The 23,648-nt window shown below is 37.7% G+C and overlaps 2 protein-coding genes across 2 annotated transcripts in view; one reads left to right on the top strand and one right to left on the bottom strand.

The window, feature by feature from the left end:
- Positions 1 to 550: 550 nt before the first annotated feature.
- LOC121877718 (26S proteasome non-ATPase regulatory subunit 6-like) lies at positions 551 to 9,242 on the bottom strand. Its single transcript, XM_042383565.1, has 7 exons — positions 9,030 to 9,242; positions 6,146 to 6,351; positions 5,840 to 5,985; positions 2,940 to 3,095; positions 2,642 to 2,814; positions 1,558 to 1,726; positions 551 to 1,010 (listed from the first exon to the last, which is right to left on the bottom strand). Exons 1-7 carry the CDS (start codon positions 9,172 to 9,174, stop codon positions 836 to 838), a joined length of 1,170 nt encoding a protein of 389 aa, XP_042239499.1. The 5' UTR covers positions 9,175 to 9,242; the 3' UTR covers positions 551 to 835.
- A 4,396-nt stretch (positions 9,243 to 13,638) lies between these two features.
- Positions 13,639 to 23,648, top strand: part of LOC121877722 (protein cycle-like) — a 39,618-nt gene continuing 29,608 nt past the window's right edge. Inside the window, exons 1-4 of the mRNA XM_042383580.1 lie at positions 13,639 to 13,768; positions 17,145 to 17,266; positions 18,925 to 18,990; positions 20,424 to 20,655. Of these exons, the coding sequence (XP_042239514.1) occupies positions 17,163 to 17,266; positions 18,925 to 18,990; positions 20,424 to 20,655 (402 nt within the window). The 5' untranslated portion in view covers positions 13,639 to 13,768; positions 17,145 to 17,162. The remainder of the gene's footprint in view (positions 13,769 to 17,144; positions 17,267 to 18,924; positions 18,991 to 20,423; positions 20,656 to 23,648) is intronic.

The raw sequence follows: 23,648 nt of genomic DNA on the forward strand, positions 1-23,648 counted from the left end.
CACGGAGTGGCCTTGAGGGATGAAACTGCCGCGGCTAGGTCAAGCGTCGTCTTTCCTCCCTCCCCCGGGTGGACATGTCATAATACTTTAAGCCAATTACAGCTAGCAGCAGAGGGGGGTAGGGATGCATGGCCAATCACAGGTCTGATACGTCATATGACGTCAGTGATAACGCAACAAAGACACACACTGCGCAACCTTACCGCGCCGCTTGCCCAAGCGGAGGGAGGAGGCGAGGAGCACAGGCAGGCAGGCGGGCGGGTGGCGCGAATCTAAAAATAGCGTCGCGCCGGACACTCCGCGTAATGGGGTTCACGTACCGCGTAATTTGAGCACGTGAGGTTCTGGCAAGGCACCGCGTAAACGTGGAAACGCGGAATGAGGGACCGCGTAAAGTGAGGGTTAACTGTACAATATATGTAATGACCATGGAACATCTAAACAAGAAATCTTGGATTTAGATACAAATTGTTCTGCCTAACATACAAAAATATGCAAATATCTATTTTGCAAGTTCCAGACCATAAACAAGGATGAGACTAGACATTAATCTTAGAGAAATGTTTTATTTAATTCTTGAATATCTCATTTAAACAGCATTTACAAATTAACTATTATTCTTTTAATAATTCCACATGCAATGCAACGAAGAAACAAATAATAACTTTTAAACACAAGTAGACCCTCTTCCCTTCGGATTTTAATGAGACATTAACTAATATATCAAGATTCCATATGAACTACAATGAAGCTATGAAATAGAAAATGTGTTTACCATAAAAATAAAGCCTTACAATATTGTTTGTATATTGAAGTTTGACCTGGCTTCCTGAACCTAGATATTAATGACCCTAGAGAGCTTTTGAACTCGGTTCAAGAGAATGTCGCCCTGTTTTATAACAGCCTGATACTGCCAGTTCTTTGAGTCCGGTCTGTTAGTCTCAACAATACCACCAACTTTGTCTATCTTACAGTGAAGACGACCAGCAGCAATGTATCGCGACAGCTCTCTGAAAGATTTAAATAGAGATTAAATACAAGAATATTATTAACATATAGTGGTTACTTTTTCACATGAGGGTCAAAGACTACCTGCAAACTTACTATAATTTAAGATATGGTTGAACAAATGTATACACCTGAAAAGTGAAAGGGGTTGGTTATCTTTCAATGTATTTTATGGTTTCTTACTGTGGTAATTGAATGTTGACAAACATTCAAATGTTTAATGTCTATTGAACAAAATTTATTGTATTGCTAGTATAAAAGAAATGTCGAAATAATTCCATCTACTAGAACATGTGGAACCGTAGACAATACAGGTAATCTACAATATATTTATTACAGGTACTGCATATAGAAGAGTTACCTTATTCTTAAATTAAAGGAATGAAACAACTGCACTAAGCATGAAACTCAGCAGCATTATATGCCTTGCAATCATTCTCATGGCATGGAATATGAATGGTCCATTACACAAAACCCAAACTCCCTACAATAATTATTGATTTCACAATAATCACACACACAATAACTTTGTAATAAACAAAATCTCACCTATCAATGAACTCATTAGAAACTCCAAATGCTGTGGCCATGTAGTGAAGTGTAAGTGAACGGTAAGACTCGAGCAGCTGTGAATAGGCTAGAATCCGCATCTCCCTCACGTAGTACCTGTAGTGTGGTGCTAACAGACGATCATGACGAAGCTCACCTTCAACCCAAGCTGCAAAATGTCAAGATAATGAGAGAGACCATATTAGATATACACTTAATTTTTGTGCTGTGCTAATTTACAGGATGCAACATGGCTAGGAAAGTAAGAGCAATGTACAATAAGGTTGCCTTCCAACACCATAAACATCAAGGATGAAAACAAAACCAGGATAGCTGATCACTCCATCATCAAAACTATCACAGACCAAAGTGAGGAATCATGGATTGTAATACGGGTACTGTACTGTAACAAAATGTGAATCGCTATACTGTACACAGGACTTGGCTATAATTTAAAGGTAAAAATTTGAATCAGTAACTACAGTACTCCAGAGGAGGAAGAGTGAGGGTGTGTGTGTGTGGGGGGGACTGGATGTCAACAGGTTCCTGGTAGGGTTTCATGGATATTGCTCCCTGAGGTTCTTAACTTACCAACAGCAGCAAGAAAAAAGGGGAAAACAATCACTCAAACTAATGTTGGAACCCCTCACCCCTGATATCCTGTGGGTACATTCATTTTCACTCTTCTTAAACCTTTCATTCCAGCATGATCCAATAAGTCACCTAGAATCTCTATAATATTACCCCACATTTGTCCATCATTATAAAACAAATAGTTCTTGTATATCTATCACCATCATCATCATATTTTGAAAGTACATTCACTCCATTCCCTTTCAGACATTTCCAACACATTTAATTTCCCCTCATTAAAAATTTCATAAACTAGCTTCATCTTATCATTATTCATATCATTTCCATTCCCTCACAGAAAACCAGTGCTTGTTGCAGGAAGTTGTGAGGCTCTGGGAATTTATGGAACATGGGGAATTGGAACAATCATTCCTTTCTGGTTCAAATCCCAAATCCAAAAAAATTTGAACTATTTTAAAGTTCAATATGAAAATATACAAATATAACTTACAGAGCTTTTGGAAAAAGGTGTGGTACTGACACTCGTACAGTGACAAGAGGTAAGATTTGAGGTCCTCAGCTGAATGAAGCACCTCTTGAATTTCTGAACCCTTGACAACTTTGGTTCGTAGGTCATTACGGGGTAGGGCTATCATACATACTAACACAGTGTAACCCACAAATCTGAAATAAAAATATTTCTAGTTTAAGTACAAAATGCCCTAAGCTCTGGGAAAAAAAAATATGATTGGGAATATAAACGGATTATTTTTCATATTTCATCTACTCTGTACCTTTAGTGTACTAACCTAGTGTAGTCCATCAATTCATATGAGGTAAAAGTACTGATAGTGTCTAGGAAGAGGTTGGCAGCCTTTTTAAAGTCCCGGACAGCCATAGAGTAAACACCCTCGTATACTTTTAGTCTGTTGCGACGATCCCAATCACCTCCCTCTTCAATGAGGCTAGAAAGTGAAACAGTTAATAAATATAAGAGGCCATCATTAGATAATCATATAATGCTTGTGAAAAAAACAAACAATATTACACACAATTATAATTATGGGCATCTCTTCTTATAAAAAAAAATGACCAGTTAAAAAGCCACCTATAATACAGTATACATTACTTGGAAATTTGTTTGAAGCTTTGTAACCCGAAGTCAAGGGGTAGCCCAATATAGACCAGGTAACTTACCAAACTCATTGGCTAACCATTACCTACAGAACATACTGTAATCTGCTAATCAATTTATATACAGATCTCCAATCATTGTTGGGTAGAGACAAGGATTGACATAATATTCCAACCTGCCAAGAGATCAAACCAGGACCACTTGCTAAAAGTTAAGTATGCAAAGCATGACACTTAAGTAACTCCAAGAAATAACATAATGGTTTTGGACCTGATTTTATAAACCTAAACTCAAGAACAATAATTAATTTTCCTCTGCCAGGTTCTCTACACTGATGATCAACTCCATAGGATATCTTCTACCATGTCGTGACCTTTTCAATGCAATTCCTGCACTATCATTTTATTCTGGCTATCGCCAGATGATTTTATTCTGCTCAAGCTCAGGTACAGTTGTAATGACCTGGGGGTTCAATTACTGTCTCAAGCCCATGTGGGTTAGTAGGTGGTGCCACTGGTGGTATGAATTATAATAATCTGGTAATGACTAATAAATGGGACACTGCTTCTCATTCTCTCCCATATTCCTCCCCAATACTCCACAAAAAATTCCTGCAGCCAAAGGGTTAACATGAACCAGATTTTGCGAATCATCCTCACCAGATAACAATCTGTATTGTTACTGGGTAAAATAAGAAAGCACAATGCATATCCTGACATACTGTACCTTGTAGTGGTAACTGCAAGAATCTAAATCAAAGTTATATTTAACTCAACTTTCATCTATAATAATCAGTTTTCTGAGATGCTTCCTCATAAAATTGTGTACAGACCCACCACAATAAGCCAGTGAGAGACAGACTTGGAGCCGAAGCTGAAGCTATTGGAAAATCACAAACCTGAAGCTGAATCCAGCCATTTAAAGTCATGAAACCAAAGCTTCCAAAGCTAAATAAAACTTTAACACCATTAATGTACATGTCGCCATGGGATGTGACTGCTCTGCCTCAGTGTAAACAAGTACTGTACTATAGATGTCACACGTGTCTGTCAGTTCACTTTGGCGAGTCCTGGAGTACACAGCTACGGTCTACCGTACAAGCTTTTCCCACTTGTTTTTCCATCATTGCCCATTGTTTTTCTCCTCGGGAGGTGTACCTCATATTTCATAAAATAACATAATTCGTAAGGGCTAGAGCCCCTATATTTCGAGTTATGGGGGTTTTAGTATTTTATATTTTCTATATTTCTAGGTCAAATTAGAGCATTGAAATTATATTTCCAGCATTCAGCCATGAATGAATTAAAAATTTTTACAGAAAAATAAAAAAAAAGAGATAATACAAACACAAATCACAGAGAAGCGCTGCAATGAATCATCTTAAGATTTTCAAAATGCTGCCAGTCAGCCAACAGTACTGGGTACTGAGGAGGCAGGTAGGCAGAGGTGGTACAGTACTTGTTTAAGGATCAGGTCAGGCCATTGTGATAACAGACCAAGAGAAATAGGAAGGATCAGTGATATCACTGAGGCTGTAAAATGCACCTGGACTTTCTTAATAGGTCAGGTCAATGCATGAATAAAAAAGTCTGGGATCAGCTCAGCTGTGAAGTCACAATACGGTCAGTGTGCTTGTGTAATGAAGAAAATCCAAAGTCAGGCCAATGGCTTCATACCAAAAACCTTCGAGAAAGTTTTGAAGCTGAAGTCAAGCCCCCTTAACCTGGCTTCCAAAAGCTGAAGCCAGCTTCAGATGGTGAGAGAGAGCACTGGAAGTGTTATAAAAAAGACACTTTACAAGGATAATGTGTTTATGGAACAAGTAAGCAAAAAGGACGTAAGTGAATGGTGATGTGGTTGGCAAGTGCCTTGGCAGGCTGTGTCTGCACATTATGTGTATCAAATCACTAATCAGAGGCTTAGGTGGGCAATGACCCAGGCAGAACCCCAAAATCATTCACTACTAAAGGGGTAAGTCACCACATGGGATGCCATATTTTTGTACCATACATTCAAGATTTCAAACTTATTCTAAAATTCTAAATACTGTCGTTGCCTGTGGTGTGGTACATACACATGAACACCACTACAAATGGCAATACATCACTTGAGCTGGGAGCACCTTGGAGTAGCAGCTGCAATGGACTACATGTATGTCACTTACTGTATTTTGTTTATTATTGACTTAAAATCATTGTGTACACCAAATTTTGTTATTAAAATATGTTTTCTGAAATTTTAAGACATTTTGGGGAAGTATTTTTATTTGTAGGAATGTATCACAGCTTTATAATGGAAGTCAATGGGAAGATATGATCCAATTTATGACAAATTAATTTCAAAAGGTCTTCAAGAATGGAACCCTTTCGTAAATCGGGAATGGCTATATACAGTCCAGTACTGTACAGGAAAAGACAAATAAAAAATAAAATAGGAGCCCTACTTTCCTTGAGAAAGAGTGTGGGTGTAAAAAAAAAAAAACCACCAACGGGTTTATGGCAAGATTATGGTCCAAAAGAACATAAACATAAACAATGTTAAAATCCTGATAAATCACTTAGTCTTAAAACATACCTCTTTGCCTTCTCCAAATTTCTTGTTATAAGTGAGTGATCGAGATAAAAGAGGCCAAGACGAATATTATGAAAAACAAGATCCAAACGTTGCCCAAGGGACACTGTCTTGTCGTAGGTTTTAGCAAAAGCCTTCACTGCTTCATCCTGGAGAGAAGAAACAAAAATAATAATTTGTCACAAAACTAAACCATTATTGTAGCTGTGTCCCTTCACTTCAACAAAAGATTCAATCTATCTGAAATAGCTCACTGAAATGTTAAAAAGTAGACAATCAAGAAGTTTCCTTCTGAACACCATGGCTTACCTTGTCTCCAATGCGTGAGAGGTATTCAGCTTTCTTTAAATTTGCCTCTCGAATCTCAGTCTCCCCCATGGACTTCTCTGCTTCCTCAATTGCTTCATTCATTGTGTTCAACTCTGTTTCGTTTACCTTCTTCATTCTCTCCAGCATGGCATTATCCAGCTGCCATCCCAAATCATGACAGCATTCCTCATAAAATGGGGCCATATCTTGAAAGAAAATTCAGTTATTAATAATACCTGTAATGCTAGTATTCCACAAATACCGGTATTCAAGCCCATAAGTAAGAGAGTGATTTTCTAGTGTAATACAGGGGGTCCTAGCTATATTTTGTACTGTACCAGTATACATCACTTCACATATACTGTACTGTACAGTACAGTATGTCATTAACAAATATTGGAAGAATTTTTTATTATACAAACTAATTGGGGCAGACCTAAGGGTGTGCTGGGGCCAGTAAGCCCGTACCAGTTGTTAAATTTTAATTTTATCACTGAACTGTGTTGATTTTTAATCAAATATTCAGCAGACAATGGTTCAATTTCTTTGTGCATGTTTACAGCCGATTCGCCAGGCAAGAAGATGACGGTAGCAATGCGTGTGATGGAGGGTGCGGGAGTGGGTTTTGAGAATTGCAATTAAATGCCAGGTAGCGACGTGTCCTCCTAATATTACGCATTTAAGTATTTACTAGAGGTTTTAATTGCCTGTATGTTGGCCTGGCGAGTTAATGCTAGGCATTTACATACCTAGGTATAAAGCTAGACGTCGCATTCTGGATTTTCCGGGTCATGGAAAAATGTTCCCGGAAGTTCCAGAAATTGCCCTTTACATCATCTCTTGAATCCGGAAAGACATCCTCCATCCCCTGAAATTTTTGGGTATTGGAAAATTTTTCTTGGAATTTCCGGAAAATACGCCTGATTTTCTTCTCTCAAACCCGAAAAAAATCACCCATCCCTGAAATTTCGGGTTATCAGGAAAACTTTCTCTGAATTTTCTAACAAATGTGCCCCTCGGAAAATCTTTCCCAAAGCCAGAATTTTCCGCAAAATTCCGGCTTTGAGGACAATTTTCCGAGAAAATGTAAATTCCGGCCATTGAAGAGTTCTGGGTTTGAAGGATTCCGGCTAACCGAGATATGTATATATATATGTATATATATATATATATATATATATATATATATATATATATATATATATATATATATATATATATATATATATATATATATATATATATATATATATATATATATATATATATATATATATATATATATATATATATATATATATATATATATATATATATATATATATATATATATATATATATATATATATATATATATATATATATATATATATATATACTGTACTGTATATAAACTACCGAGCAGCAAAGAACAGTCTCGCTTTATACCTCTTTGTCCCTCTTCTTCAGAGAAGCCGCAATGGTTGATTTGCAATTACAAGCTTCAAACATAGGTTAGATGGATATATGAGCAATAGGGGTTGGGTGAAATGGGACTGCCCAGCATGGGCCAATAGTCTCGCTGCAGTTTCCTCCATTCTTATGATCTTATGTTCTTAACACAAGCTAAAATCGTGCACAAGAAAAGCAAATCGTGAAAAACAAGTCCATCTCTGGAAGCTGTGGGAAGAATATGAAGAAAAAAAATATCACATCTACTAATTCCCTAAGGAATTGTCAGTGTCTTCTTCCAAGCTTCCATGAGTAAAAACAATGTTTTTTTTTGTTCTTGTTTTTTAAATTTCAGGCTTTCACATACTGTTTAAGTGAGATGATTGCAGGCGTATTAACATTGTTTTTAGTTTTGTTTCGTTTAGGTCTTTAATATTTTTTTAAGTGAGATGATTTGCATTAGTACCGTAATAACATTTCTATTTTATATTTTCGTCTTTAATAAGTACAATTTTGTAAACTAGGCGGCTTGATTATTTTTTATCCCAAGCAACAGGTACTTTCGTGTATACATATTGATGTATTAATTATTTAAGAATTTTCTGGAATGTATTGCCCTTGAAATGGTGATGAGAATGAACGCGGTGACGAAACGGGTAAAGGCAGTGGTGACGATACTGGTGAAAACAGTGATGACGAAATGGGTACACCCCCATGGTATATATATACAAATAGATATGGACAAGTCATCGGGGACTGATCGCGAGCACCTTCGTGCCCGGTGAAAGTTTGAATGCTTGTGCTTGGCTATCGTACAGCGAATGAGGGTGCGCCAATTTCGTAGACTTGCATCGTTTTCCATAGTAAATAAAATTGTAAATTAATGCCTTCCTAAAGAAACCATCGACATGGGACCAGGTTTGTTCCACTCTACGAATTTTTTGCGATTTTTCCACCATGTTTGATGAAAAACGATTGTGCCGTTTCAGCTGCCCAGACAGACAGACAGACAGCTAGTCCTATAGTATATTAGATTATCTTTTGAATTGGGTGCAAGTAATCTTGGGTCCGAGTTACCTCATGAGTTGGGCACGAGTTATCTTAGGTACGAGTTGGCATGGGTACGAGTTATCTTAGGTACGAGTTGGCATGGGTACGAGTTATCTTAGGTACGAGTTGGCATGGGTACGAGTTAACTTTTTTTAGTAAGATTTATCTTGGGTATGAGTTGTCTTGGGTACGAGTTGTCTGGGTACGAGATTACCCCAACCTATATGACCTATAGCAAACCTATCCACCAATCACGTCCGTCGTTTCACGACCAATTTCCATTCATTCATAAAGTGATACTACTATTGCAACGCTGCCGTTTGGAGACACGGGTTACCAAAGGGGCGTACCGTAGAAACACACTACCATAACTGTACCAGTGTACACATAAACCTTCACTCACTGTCTTTTTCGATGGCCTGCATGAGTTCTTCTTTCATCTTGGAATCATTTTTAAAGTCATTCAGCATCAGTTTGAATTTCAGCTGTGAGAGATGGAGGTCTGGGTTTTTCTCCAGACCCTGTTCTTCCAGATTCTCAGACGGCATCTCTCTCGTGTTGTCTCACTCAGCTGTAATGACTAGTCGCCTTGTCGGCCTCCTGTTTGTCAACAAGCTCACCAATCGTCGACTTACTACACTTTTTGTAGTTTTGTAAGTTTTTTTATAACCAGAAAATTGTATTTAATTTTTTATTTAATTGATTTAAAATTTTTAAATCATTGCTATTCTAAATAATAGTTTGCAATCTAAGTCGATGAAACATCAGGTATCTACATTATTGGAACGAAGCAAAGATCAAAGCCAATATACAAACGTAATTTTTTCTAATGACCAAATACTATTGCCTCGATAATATAAAAAAAATAGTTAATTAAATCTCCATGTTTAGGCTTTGCACCACCAACAAGAAAGCTCGCCAAGTTATCATACGGAATGAATATAAGGAAGTACTTTTTCACACAGCGTGGTAGACCTATGGAACGGCGGTACTGTGCTTCAGTGGCCCTTATTAGGTAAATAAGGTAAAATAATTTTATTTTCATAATTCACGTAATATTTTATGCTTTTCGCTACTAATCAATTATTGCTACCGAAGATTCTATCTTTGATGCTACTACTACAAATGGTAATATTTATTCAATAAACTCCTCATACAAGCTAGGCATAATAATAGAAGTTTGGCGTGCATTACATATACAGATACTATATACAGGCATACATGTTGTTCGCATGTAAGTATACGGTGTACATATGATCTAGATTTTAGATAGAGAAAACTGCCGCGTTCACAGGTATTTCTGGACTTGAGGCTTTTTAGATATTAGGCATGGCAGTTGTCAGGCATGGCTTTGTCAGCTGTCCCTGGTCAAATAAGCTAAATATCAGTTTAATTATCTAAGGCTGATTTGAAATTGGGCCTTCAAGTTCACATCATTTCCAGTGACAATGCAAAAAGCTCTTTTAAAATATGATGAATATGGTTTAGTTATAAGAGACATGACCCGTAAATATGTTAAAAGTAATATTGGATTTCTCTATTTATTTTAAGATGCACCAAAGAAAATCGTAAATTTAGAAGCTATATATTTGGGAACTGCCAAATGTTATATAAATGTTTACACTAGACCGCACACTTGCCTGATGTACCATAATGAACAATCTGATTTTATTTCATGCCTACTGTCTTCAGGAACTATCACATACACAAGCGTGAATTGTGATAAACTTATTTAATTGTGGTAAGATATGTTTTGATGTGACTGACAATCTATATATATTTGCATTTTCGATGAGACAATATCGGATATATCCCAAGTAAATTTTTAAAACTATCAAAATATGGAAAAAATGCATTTAGGAATGTGAACATCCAATGAGTGTGAAATGTTAAATTCATAGTAGGTTACAAAGTGGTACGTTAGAGAAATTTATTGCACTTACGGTCGAAGGCGTGTAATGAGTTTCAACCTTGAATATTAACACGTTAGGAAATGCATGTGGTCTACAGGCGTTCAGTTATTAGATGTTCCGTAATATCCCCAGTTTTCAATGTAACAATAACAATAATAATAATAATAGCCTAATAATTATCGGTTTATTGAAAAAGTTCTGCAGCCCGAAGGCTGAAAATATACATTGGACATAAATGACTTATTACATACATTGACATTGGTGGTTTAACAAAAGCCTTCATTAGAGAAAGGTAAAGGAACATACAGATTATTGTTTACAGAGGTCACGTGGATCTTGTGCGCTGCGGTGTTGAACAGAAGACACGTAGTGTAGTAACTTCCTCACAGATGGTGTTGTGGGGTATGAGATGTTTGGTTCGTACTCAGGATGGGATGGAGAAAGGAAACTCACAATGTGCTCTCTATATACATCTTGTATTGGATGTACAATGCAGCTTGGTGCTGGGAAGGCAGCATGGTTACAAGCGTGATGTAGAGAGAGCTGGTTGGTGAGGACGCTCAGAGAAGGACAGCTTGTGGCTCGCCAGCGGGAGAGAGTACCGCCAGGCAGGCGGAGGAGGAGCGAAGGCCGCCAGGCAGCGGCGGAGGAGGTGTTGCTGGCTGGTTGGTGTAGGTAGAAGGAGAGACAGATCACCACGAGGCAGGTCTTAAATAGCGGGGGTAGGTGTGGCTTAGCAGTTGACCCCCGCTCCGTGGTGTATGGCGGCGCTGGTTGACCTAGACCACGAGGCATACACTGGGGAATTGGTGGGGTCGGCTAGGCAGCGACAAACAGCGTTTGTAGGGGAGAATTCCACTACAGTGTTATGAGGGTCTAGTTCCCAGATGCGGACTGGAGCAGTTTAATCCTGCCGAATCAGCGACATCGTCCAATACAGCTAACTGGGGAAATTTCTTGAATCAATTATAGCAGATCGCATTTAGAGAAAAGCAAATTAATCTACGACTCTCAACATGGGTTTACAAAGGGAAAATCTTGTCTAACAAATCTGCTGACGCTTTTTAGGAAAGTCTTCGAGGTAGTAGATAATGACGAAAATTACGATGTTATTTACTTAGACTTTAGCAAAGCATTTGACAGAGTACCGCATCAGAGGCTTCTGAGAAAAATTAAGGCTCATGGTATCGAGGGGAAAGTTTTAAATTGGATAAAATCATGGCTCACCAATAGAACGCAGAGGGTCAGCGTAGATGGTGTTAAATCTGAGTGGGGCCGTGTAACCAGTGGGTGTTCCCCAGGGGTCAGTACTAGGCCCACTCTTGTTCATAATCTACATAAACGATCTAGATACTGGGATCAGCAGTGACATAAGCAAGTTTGCGGATGACACCAAAATAGGGCGGCAGATTAATTCAGGGCAGGATGCAAATGCACTACAGGAGGATCTAAATAAACTGCAGGAGTGGTCAGAAAAATGGCAAATGAAATTCAACACCAGCAAGTGCAGCGTACTTAATATTGGAAGAACAAATACTGTCAATGTATACAGCCTTAACAACATCAACCTAGAGAAGTCGACTTGTGAAAGAGACCTAGGGGTATTTGTAAGCCCGAACCTACGGCCTAGAAAACTGTGCGTTAATGTTCGAAATAAGGCAAACAGAGTATTGGGTTTTATATCTAGAAGTGTAAGTAATAAGAGTGTAGAGGTCTTATTGCAACTACAGTATATCTTGCGCTAGTCAGGCCGCACCTCGATTATGCGGTTCAGTTCTGGTGCGCTTATTATAGAATGGATACCAGTTCACTATGAGTCGGTGCAGCGAAGAATGACGAAAATGATTCCGGGACTTAGAAACCTTCCATATCAGGATAGGTTAATGAAACTAAACTTGCATTCCCTAGAAAGACGAAGAGTGCGGGGAGATAAGATAGAAGTAATTAAGTGGGTGAAAGGAATCAATAAAGGGGATATAGATAAAGTTCTTATAATATCCGCGCAGGATAGGACTCGGAGCAACGGATTTAAGTTGGATAAGTTTAGGTTTAGGAGGGAGATAGGAAGGAACTGGTTCACAAATAGGGTGGTGGACGAGTGGAACAAGCTTAGCAACTTTGTAGTAAGTGCTGGAACGCTGGAAAGCTTCAAAAGGAGGCTTGATAGATTCATGGATGATAGAGCGTGGTAGTAACTCTCGACAGGAGCTGCCATGCACAGGCCAACCGGCCTATTGCAGACTCCTTATTTTCTTATGTTCTTATGAGGAACCTTACATGATACTGTAGCTGTGTAGCAACTCATTCACTTCTTGGTGTCGTAGCATCATGGGGACACCACGTGGTCTGGTGTCACAGGACCTCACTCACTCAAATAAGTGAGGTGTGGTCCCAGGCCTCCCTATCGTAGACGGATTAACACATAGCTGGTGTTGTTGAGTCTCACGGGCAGTTATCATTGGGTACCTGGGCCCTCACTGTGTGAAGGTTAGCACTTAGCTTGGATACGGCTCAGCTGTTACAGTTGAGTTGTTTTTCACTGACTTAAGCACTGTTCACCGCTATTCAACACTGGTTCCATTCCTGTCCTAAATGAAATAGTAACTTCTGGCGAGAACTTGTTGATATTCCGGTGGGGAGGAGGGGCTCAGGAGAGGGAGTTGGTATGGGCCAATATAATAGTTGACCTGGCTGCTGCCAGAGCAGCGCCAGGTACGTCTTGACCCTTCGGTGGTCAAGGATGAAGTGTGTATGGATGCATGTATGATGTATGTGATACATCTCTATTGTCTTACATTACTGATTTATTATTGGTATTCTTTGGTTCTAAGAAACATCTGTGGTACGTTTGTTTATACAAAAGAATTATAGTACCTTGCCAAATGGAGAAGAAAATCGAAATATATCGTCCTATGGATAAGTAATAATATTTCGTTATTATATGAAAATCGTCAATTTGTGGCTCGAATAATTTTATTTTTAATAATTTTTTTCATGTAATTATGAGGATATGAATAATGCCAATTTATGAGATAGGGTAATATTGGCGCTCATACGATAGTTTTCTTTTAAGCGAGATAGTTTGCCAAGCAGCTGATCAAGAAGGTTTGTTTTGTTTGAGAGAGTTCCTGGAGTGCGATGTGACAAGTAATGGAAATGGTTCGTATTTTTACCGTTTTAATAAGATATTCAGCATCCATTCAACTGTTACGAAGATCCACCATCTAAGGTAATAATTCCAAGCCATGTGGTAAAAAAAAACTTACAGGTCAATCATAGGTTATGAGCCAGAGCGTAAGTTAAATTTGACGATTTAGCAAATATTATGACAGGGATATATTGTTTTATATGCTTTATATAGAAATACTGCAGTGTATTGTGATTCGTGTCAGTAAGTATGGTAATTGTTGAGAAGGGGGATTCCACGAAACTAAATCAGTGATTTTTGCATTTAATATGTAATAAAATCGTGATAGAAGTTCTTAATGGCTGAGCATGTGCAGGTGCAGAAACCTTGGCAGACAGTGTTATGTTTTGTAGTAGTCAGGGAGAGTTGTTTGGGATAACCAGCTTCGCAATGAAAAAATCGGTAAAATTTTAGTTTGTCATTCTTATATTTAGGTAGATATCCAAACTAACCTAACCAGCCTAACCTAATCTAATGTAACCAAACCTCACCAATCTAGTCACAGAACCCAGGAACTATATACCTAACCTAACCGGGTCGGCTTCGCCCCCCCCCCCCCCCCCACCAACCCCCTCTAAGATTCTGTATTATTGTTTTTAATTGCCCCACAACTTTTGGCCTTTTTTAATATGCTTATCATGTAGTTTAGACCATTTTAAAAGGCAGTGGATATTTGGCCGTGACCGGTTAAGTTCCTACTAATGCTATTTTACCATGAGTGCACTCTGATTGGCTATTTGTCCATTAATGGCAAACAACGTGAGAACTATATTTGATCGTGACTGGTGGCATTTGGCATTTATTTTGCCTGAGTCAATCGTTGTATGGTTATAAACATACCTAAACATATTTCTGTTCTGCATGGAAACTTATCATTATTAAAGAGGTGACATTTACTAGAACCTAATAGAACCTGACCTAACCAACCAACCAAAGAAACCTACCTAACCTTACCTAACTTCCTAGCTGGGGGGCAGACCCCCCGTTATATTAAGCAGAAAGTACTTAGCCAATCAGAGCGTTAGTAGGAACATAGTCGGTCACGGCAAAATATTCACTACAATTTTAAAACAATTTTCATTTTTTTTCTATGACATTTCCCTCACAAATGACATATATACCGGGGAGTTCAAAGAGGTTAGGTTAGGTGAGGTTTTGGATGATTCTGACCTTCATTTCTATCACAAATTGCCTCTTTTTCGTGATTTTTTCACACCATTAACCCCCTGGCTCCCACTGGGGGTCTCCCATTATTGTTGGATAAGGGTGCTGAGTAGTTGGGAAGATTAAAATGAACGAGAGCTTTATCAAAACTGGACATGTTTTGTTGACCTAGTGGAGTGGGGCAATTAAATGCAAATTTACCTGAGATTCCCCAAATGACCAAAACTAAAATAATACCAAAAAAATGTTGGTGCCAGATAAGAACACAATGCCAAGTAAGCCATGGCTTCCTTGCTTACTGACATGCAAGTGAAGCAAAAAATGTAAACTTTTGTATGATTGTATACTCTGCTTCTTATGGTTGGCTGGAAGAGGCATAGTTTGGTAATCAGCTTATTTGTAGAAAACACACTAGCTCCTTGGTTATGTGACTTTAGGTAGGTTAGGTTAGTCAGAATGAATGGCATCTTAGTAACTATCATTGTACTGTATAGTCTGTCCACCATGCATGCATATTAGGCTGCCGTACCAGTAGACATTGATGTTTTTCATACAGCTTTTGTACGTATATCCTGTGCCTTTTTTATTCTCTATCCCACTGATGATAACTAAAGTATTTCATGTTCAAATGCTTTTTTACTTATGGCCTGTTTCTCCTTCAATATTAATACCCAACAAAGTGGGCAGGGCTTTGACAAAGAGGAAAGTGGCGTTAAATCACATAAAACATGATATTCTAAAGGGTAATCATAATGGTTTTACTTTATATTTCAAAATTTTTAGGTTTCCAATGTTTCTGTTACTGTACCGTTCTCAGCAACACACCCTTCTCATCCAACTTAAGCTTAGTACCTGTACTTCTTTGTCCATGCTCACCCAGACCACTGAAAAATTCTTCACTATATCTTGAGAGAGGTACTTACTTCCCCCAGCTCCAGTAGGTACAGTGATTTCTGCTATAACGCGTGTTTTGATAACGCGAATTTGCTCTAACGCGATTTATGAATTAGGAACGATATTTGTATAACGCGAACGCTTGTTTGCTATAACGCGATTTTTGCTTACTATTTCTCCAATTTTGTGAATATAGTAAAGAAGAATATCAACAAGAAGCGTTCCGGTGATAAAATTCCTGGTGATGATCGTAAAAGAAAGGATATAACACTAGAAGAGAAGCTCGATTTTATCAACCTCAAAATCACCCTTCTCCCCCATCAAGTAAAGTGTTACATTTACTGTATGATTTCATTATTAGATATGAATGTAACATTTATTTAGACCGTGCTATCCTTTGTGTTAGGCTAACTACTAAATCTTTTCGATTTCGAGTAATCTGCACCTAACCCTATTTTCTCCATAAGCCCTGTTATTTCTATTACGCGATTTTCTATAACACGATATTTTACAAGAACACAATTATCGCGTTATAGCAGAACTACCTGTAAGTTCATTAATTTGATTGGTGTAAATGTTTAGGTTAGGTTAGTGATTGTATCATTGCCACAATTTCCCATGGAGGTGTTGGGCATGTGCAAACTTAGCACCAGCTGTTGTGAACAGTGCATAAAACACTTTAACCCTTAAATTTGATAAAAAATAGGTAAAATATTACATGTACGCACTATATTTTGTGTGTTTTAGCTTCATACTTTCCATTTTCAAAGCTCTGACCACTTTTGTGGGGCATGAATAAGGAAGAAGAAAATTTTAATATCTGGGATTTTCCACATTTTATTTTATAAATAAATTTTATATGTTAAAATATAATGAATACATGTATAGTATACTGTACTGTACTTTAAATTGTAAAATCAGCAAAGTAAGCCAATGAACACATTGCAGTTGGTCACACAGAGATGGAGCTTTTGGATACAGTATGCTTTTGGCCACTGTCTTAACCATGGCAAACCTAGATTTATCCCAAAATGTGCAATTGTAAATTAATCTTAAAATATACCTTGGCACACCCCCAATGTTAAGTGAGGACTCCTTGTGTTTCAGTATTTTATAATGGTTTTTCATCACATGCGGTACAGCACAGTATTGGTTTTTAAGTCTATACTCTATTTTCCATGTTTCATAGCCCTGCACACTAATGAGTTCGGATATAGAGTCTGTAAAAAATTCATGTGTTTTGATTATCACCAGTGACCTCTATGTGACATTTTGAATCTGTTCACCCATATAAAAGTCAGATGTAGCTACTGTATGTCTTCTAAAACTTTACAGTATATTTATACGTTGATGTTCACAGAGGTGATAATCCAGCAGAATGTTTGGGATGGGTAACTTCGACTTCCCCAAATATCGGTCAGAGTGTAACTCTGTGGCCTCCTTCTCCTCTGATGGCTCTAAGAAGAGGAGAGGATCATTCATGTAAGTGGGGAATAATGATACTTTTTATTATGTAATTTAATAAGAACATGATAAAAAATATACCAGTACTGGATTTGTTAATAGAGAACATATTTTCCTACTGAATGGATGGTGTTGATTGATGCCAAGCAACTAAGAAGGGTAGGTAAAAAAAGTGTTCTCTTGATTACTGAGTAGACTTTTTTAATTGTTTTGAAATTTGTTAAATAAAATGTTAAACATGTCACATACCTTTGTGGCTTGGGAATTTAATAAATTCAGTCGGCCCTCGATTTACACGGCAGTTGTGTTCTTTAAAAACTTCCTAGCAAATAGAAACCATGTAAAAATTACCGAGAGCCTGTGGGAAATAAGGGATGAGGTTCCAGGTTCACAAGTTGACCTCTTTCATTCACCCAGTAAGTTAGGTATATACATGCAACAAAACACATCTTTTCACTGTCTGCAGGTGACACATTTAGGCCATAAGCTCAATTATATGTGATGAACCTTCACCCTAAACATGTCTGTGTACTATCCCCACTTTATTTACTTTAGCCAGTACCTTTTTCTGCTTCTTCACACACATTGTACAGTATCAGTTTTTCAGCTACTTTCACTCATTTTCCTTTTGGAGGACCTGGTAAACACTTACAAATCGGTAATGGGCGATAAAATATGGGTAAAGGCGAGCAGACTGCACAGCTATTACATAATGAATGCAAACAGTAGACTAATAGGCAGCATGTGTGGTGGGGGGTTATGGCATAGTTTGGGTAGGCCTAATGAAGCAGCACACATGATTTGTACACAGGTCAAGCATGGCATGCTTCTTGGGCCCATGTGGCAACCAGTGGTAGTCAGCTTAATCATAATTTGTAATTGAGTAAAGCTATTTGCCCAAAAAAATTATCCTGCTTCAGTTATCTTCAGTCTTTGGCTAGGGAATGCCTTTGTGAGTAAATTGACAGACACCTCTGAACTTTCCTTGTCCTATTCATTGGTAAAAAAAATAAATACCTGGCTGGCTTTTGTTTCACAAGTTGCTTTGTAAAGGGCATCAACCATAACTGAAAATTTTTTCTTGAAATCCCAGTTTATGGCTGAGCCCAGTACTAAATGATTTAGATGTATTACCTCATCCAATTTGGTAGCTTGGAAGTCGAGTGGACTTGAATGTAGCTATAGGTGCCTGACAGTCCCAATATGGTTGACCTGGATGATGATCGACTTGCATCAGTTGGCTCATGCCTTGTTGCTTCATACTTAATGGTGGCTGTTGCTTTTAATTATCCCTTCTAGTAATTTTGTTATGATGGGATATGTAACTGCAATAATTTATAATTTAGTTTCAGTTGATGATGTCTTAAAGGTTAACCAGGGTTTACTAACTAGGCCTCATGGCTATAATTCGTGAGTAATTTGTTGAGTACTGTAGTTTAGGGTTCATCCATAGAATGGGGTACTGTATTAGGCTGAATCCTTCATATATTTTATATTAAACAATATCTTTAAAAATGCAGTAAAAATGTACTCAATATGTAATGTGTAATACAATACTGTACTGTACGTATAGGGAAATATGGTCAATGTTTTCAGAACCCTCACACAAAATATTGATAGTATGTACAGTACTGTATTTTACTTTTGAATTGATAAATCTTACTCTCTCTCCACAGTGATAGCAATGATGATGATGGGGAATCTATTAAAATTCCCAGAACTGCTGGGGATTGGAATAAAAGGCAAGTTGCAGTGTTTCTTTTTGTATCCAAGAATTGTGATATAGGGCTATCATAAATGTACTACCGGTACTTGTAATGAGTATCCATGGTGTATACAGGTATAAGCAATTTTTATATTATCTATACAAAATTTACTTTTCTTGACAAAAATTACTAGTTACATTGGTAAATTAGGCAATAATTCCTATATTAAAGACAACTTCTTTAAAGAATTTAAGAAATACTGAACAATATACTGTCATCTTAGGGAGCCATTCCATTTGTAACATTTTTAATGTCTTGCATGGGTCAGGTATTGCATGGTACAGTGTATCAAACTTGAATCTTCCTTATACACATTGTGGGAAGTCTAAGCATGCCATATCTTATAGGTTGTGTACAATATGTTAAATTTCTCAGCATCCTTCCATCCATATTTAAGTTACTTGAAATACTGTACTAGATCACCTCCAACTTCATCACTGTATTGGCAACCATAATCTTACAGTCTGTTCTCATCATTTACAAATAACACAACCTGTCATGTGGCCAGGGCATAGATGTGTTGTAGCCCACTGAGCCAGGGCTTCTATAAGAAGTTTCCAAATACTGTACAGTACACACTGTATATGTTTCATAACATCACTAATGTAAATAAAAGAGTGGCAGTATAGTGAAATCTCTATTTAACAGACTATTTGGATATGAAAGTCCATTATATAAAGGGTCTGTAAGATCTGAAACCTCCATCTAATGAATTATATAGAGATGAAAATCTGTTATATCGAAGGTCCATTAGATGTGAAACCCCCCATGTAAAGGAATATATGGAGAGACAAGTCTGTTATGTGGAGGTTTCACTGTATCACACTACCCTTTTGCTCTGAGGGTTATTGGTTTGATCCTGGGGCACTTTCAGATCACCAAGTTGTAAGTGGGTGCTGGCCACACTGCCTCCTTGCATATTAGAGGCTTAATATGCAATACAGTTTGCATTATCTACATCATCCTTTATGGGCAGTCATACCTATGGGGTCCACTTTTAGCAAGTAACTTTATATTTAATTTATTTCCTTATAAAATGCATTATTATAACTAACATGACTGATGATACCCATCACAGAAATGTAGTACAGTACAGGTACTGTAATGCCCGTTTAAAGTGCTTTTGAGTTGTGCATTTTTTTTTTAAACTGAAATATATATTAAGTATGGTATAATGCAACAGGTCTATTATGGCCTGCCAGTACCGTAATTGATCAACTATATAATAGATAGTGTGTGGATGACCAATAATTTACATGTGTGGTTATTTAAAATGCAGTACAGTATAGGTAATTGAGAATCTAATGTACATAATAGATCTGTGTAATGAACAGTGCATTATAGTTATTTAATAAGCAAAACTTCTCTAAGAAGTACTAACTAATAATAAATTATATTTTTTCAAGCAGACAAAATCACAGTGAAATTGAAAAGCGCAGGCGTGATAAAATGAACACCTACATAATGGAACTCAGCAGCATTATACCAGTGTGTACTTCTCGCAAGCTTGACAAACTGACAGTTCTTCGGATGGCAGTTCAGCACATGAAGATGTTGCGTGGCTCACTCAACTCTTACACTGAGGGTCACTATAAACCAGCATTTCTCTCAGATGATGAACTTAAAAACTTGATATTACAGGTAAATATTGAAAGGCATTTTTAATGTTTTTCTTCTTGATGTTGTCAGCAAAGCCCTGATGTAATTTAGTTAAAGTTACTGGATGGATAATACTGTAAGTACAGAAAATTTACAATTTTGTGATACATACCATGTTTTTGTCACATTTTAACTATGATTTACTGTATAGTAAATAGACAGAATTGGATAGTGTGTTGGCTTTGGGAGTGAGAGAGATATTTGTATGAAATGTTTTTGTTTCCATAGTTGGGTGATTCATGTGGAGATAGTTCCATTTATTTCTGCAGATCACTTTCTAGGAACACATTGAAGTCCAGGAAGTCATATTAAAAAGTCAAGGGTCCCTCTTATTTTCACTTTTAGATATAGCTAATATCTTGTTAGATAATGTGGTAATGAAAATAAAAAGAGGTAGCTATTATTGACAAATCTAACAATAGTTATCAACTTAGATGTGTGATCCTCTATGCAGTACTTCATCTTCATTGGTGACAGTTTAAATTCAGCTGCATCAATTTCTCATTTGTAGAATTGTTATACATCTGACCAGGGACTAATAAACATCTCACCTCACACCATATCAAGTGGGTACTATTTATCAAGATTATGTGGGGTAGAGACTGCTGCCGTCTCCCTGACCAGTAAGGAAGTGCAAATCTGTCAGGATGACTGTTGTGGGAGAGACATTGCTTTATCTGATAAACACATCGATGGGTAGTCTTTGATTACCTAAGGAAATTGTGACCCCACCTTGCCAGCTGTTCTCACTTGGGGTTGGCATCAGAAAGGGCATCCAGCCATAAGATTTTGCTTCAACTTGCCTGATGGCAACTGGGTCACCAGAGTTGTGCCCATCCCCTGATCTCTGGTGCATTTTCTGCTTTTTCATCCTTGGTTTGCAAGGGGGGGGGGGAGGGGAGACATCCTGTTTGGCTTTGCCCAACAGTCGCCATCAGGCACCCACAACTAACCCACACAGTCATCAAAAATGGCCATAAAACAATAGTGGTGACAGGAGATTCCACTTTATGTGGGGGCTGTGTTTAATTAAAAAAAAATGCATAAAGCAATTTCACAAAAAAGTGTAATTTATTACATTTATTTAACCCCTTGGGTATGAGGGGTCTCTCTGTGCTGAATAAAATCATCTGCTGTTAGCCAAATGGAATATTAAAAGTGGCATCTCACAGTGAAGGGTTCAATAGGGATGCATTCCGAGGTATCTAGGGTTTTTGTATGGGGAAGCCATCTACATTCTCAGCCCAACATAACAAATAATACCTAACACACAAATGACAATATGGGTGTTTAAGGTTCTGTGAGAAGTGATTTGTTAAGAGAATTAATTCGGGTCAATATGTTAGACTTTTTTTTCATTTTCTATGAAATACAATTAGTCAAAGAGGGGGGCTGAAGCACCTTCATCTCTTCCCCCCCCCCTCCCTCCGCTTCACCACTGGATACATTCCATGACCTTTACTGTCAAAAAATAATCATCACAGATTGAATGAAGAATAAACCTGCTACTGACATCCTATTAAAAAGTATTAATATGGATAAAATGTAATTCCAACTGAGAATTTCTCACATTTTATTTGCTGCTGAAAGTGATGTGGATTGCATCATTGAGTTCCTAATTTTGTCAGGACAGATATTCTTCTTTCTACTGTACAAGTATCCCTCGTGTAGTGTTAATTCACTTAACATCAATTCAGTTTAGCGATAAAAAAAAGTTGACACTCTTTCTCACTTAACATTAGGTCAAAATTCGGTTTAACATAAGAACATAAGAATGGAGGAAACTGCAGCTGGCCTATTGGCCCATACTGGGCAGTCCCGTTTACACCCAACCCCCATTGCTCATATAAGCATCCAACCTATGTTTGAAGCTATTCAGCGTATTCGAGTTAATGATGATATTTGGTAACTTGTTCCATTCATCCACTACTCTGTTTCCAAACCAGTGTTTACCTATTTCGCGCCTAAATCTAAATTTGTCTAACTTAAAACCATTGTTACGAGTTCGCTCCTGGTTGGATAGTTTGAGTACCTTTGTAATGTCCCCTTTGTTTAGCCCTGACTTCCATTTATACACCTCTATCAGGTTGCCCCTCGTTCTACGTCTCTCAAGGGAGTGCAAATTAAGATGCTTTAACCTGTCTCTATACTCAAGGTTCCTAATGCCCAGGATTAGTCTTGTCATTCTCCTCTGAATTCTTTCCAAGGATTTTACATCCATTCTGTAATATAGTGACCAGAACTGAACTGCGTAATCCAGGTGTGGTCTCACAAGCGCAAGATACAGTTTTAGGATGACCTCGCTAGTCTTGTAACTAACACTCCTTTGTATGAACCCAAGTACTTTATTAGCCTTGTTAATAGCAAAAAAACATTGTTTACTTGGCTTAAGGTTCCTACTTATCATTACTCCTAAATCTCTCTCGCAGTCGGATTTCTCTATGGCATCGTTGTTCATCTGGTATCTGGTTTCCCTGTTTACATCTCCTATACTGAGTACTTTACATTTGTCCACGTTGAATTTCATCTGCCATTTTTCAGACCATTCAAAAATTTTTTTTAGATCTTCCTGTAGTTTTGCGGAGTCCTCATCAGATTTAATAACACGTCCTATTTTAGTGTCATCAGCAAATTTACTTTTGTTGCTGTCTATGCCGATATCTATATCGTTTATGTATATAATAAATAATAATGGTCCAAGTATTAAGCCTTGGGGAACTCCACTAGTGATGTTGCTCCAATGGGACTTAAAGCCATTAATGCTCATTCGCTGTTTCCTGTCCTGTAACCACGCCCTAATCCATTTAAGGATATTACCTTTGATGCCATGTGCTTCTACCTTTCTAATTAGTCTTTCGTGGGGTACTCTGTCGAAGGCTTTGCTAAAGTTGAGATATACCACATCATAATTGTGCCCCTTGTCCACCGATTCGAAAACTGATGAAAAGAATGTTAATAGATTAGCTAGACATGAA

The sequence above is a fragment of the Homarus americanus genome, unplaced genomic scaffold (genome assembly GCF_018991925.1).
Source record: "Homarus americanus isolate GMGI-L3 unplaced genomic scaffold, GMGI_Hamer_2.0 scaffold33468, whole genome shotgun sequence".
In the NCBI taxonomy this organism is placed as follows: domain Eukaryota; kingdom Metazoa; phylum Arthropoda; class Malacostraca; order Decapoda; family Nephropidae; genus Homarus; species Homarus americanus.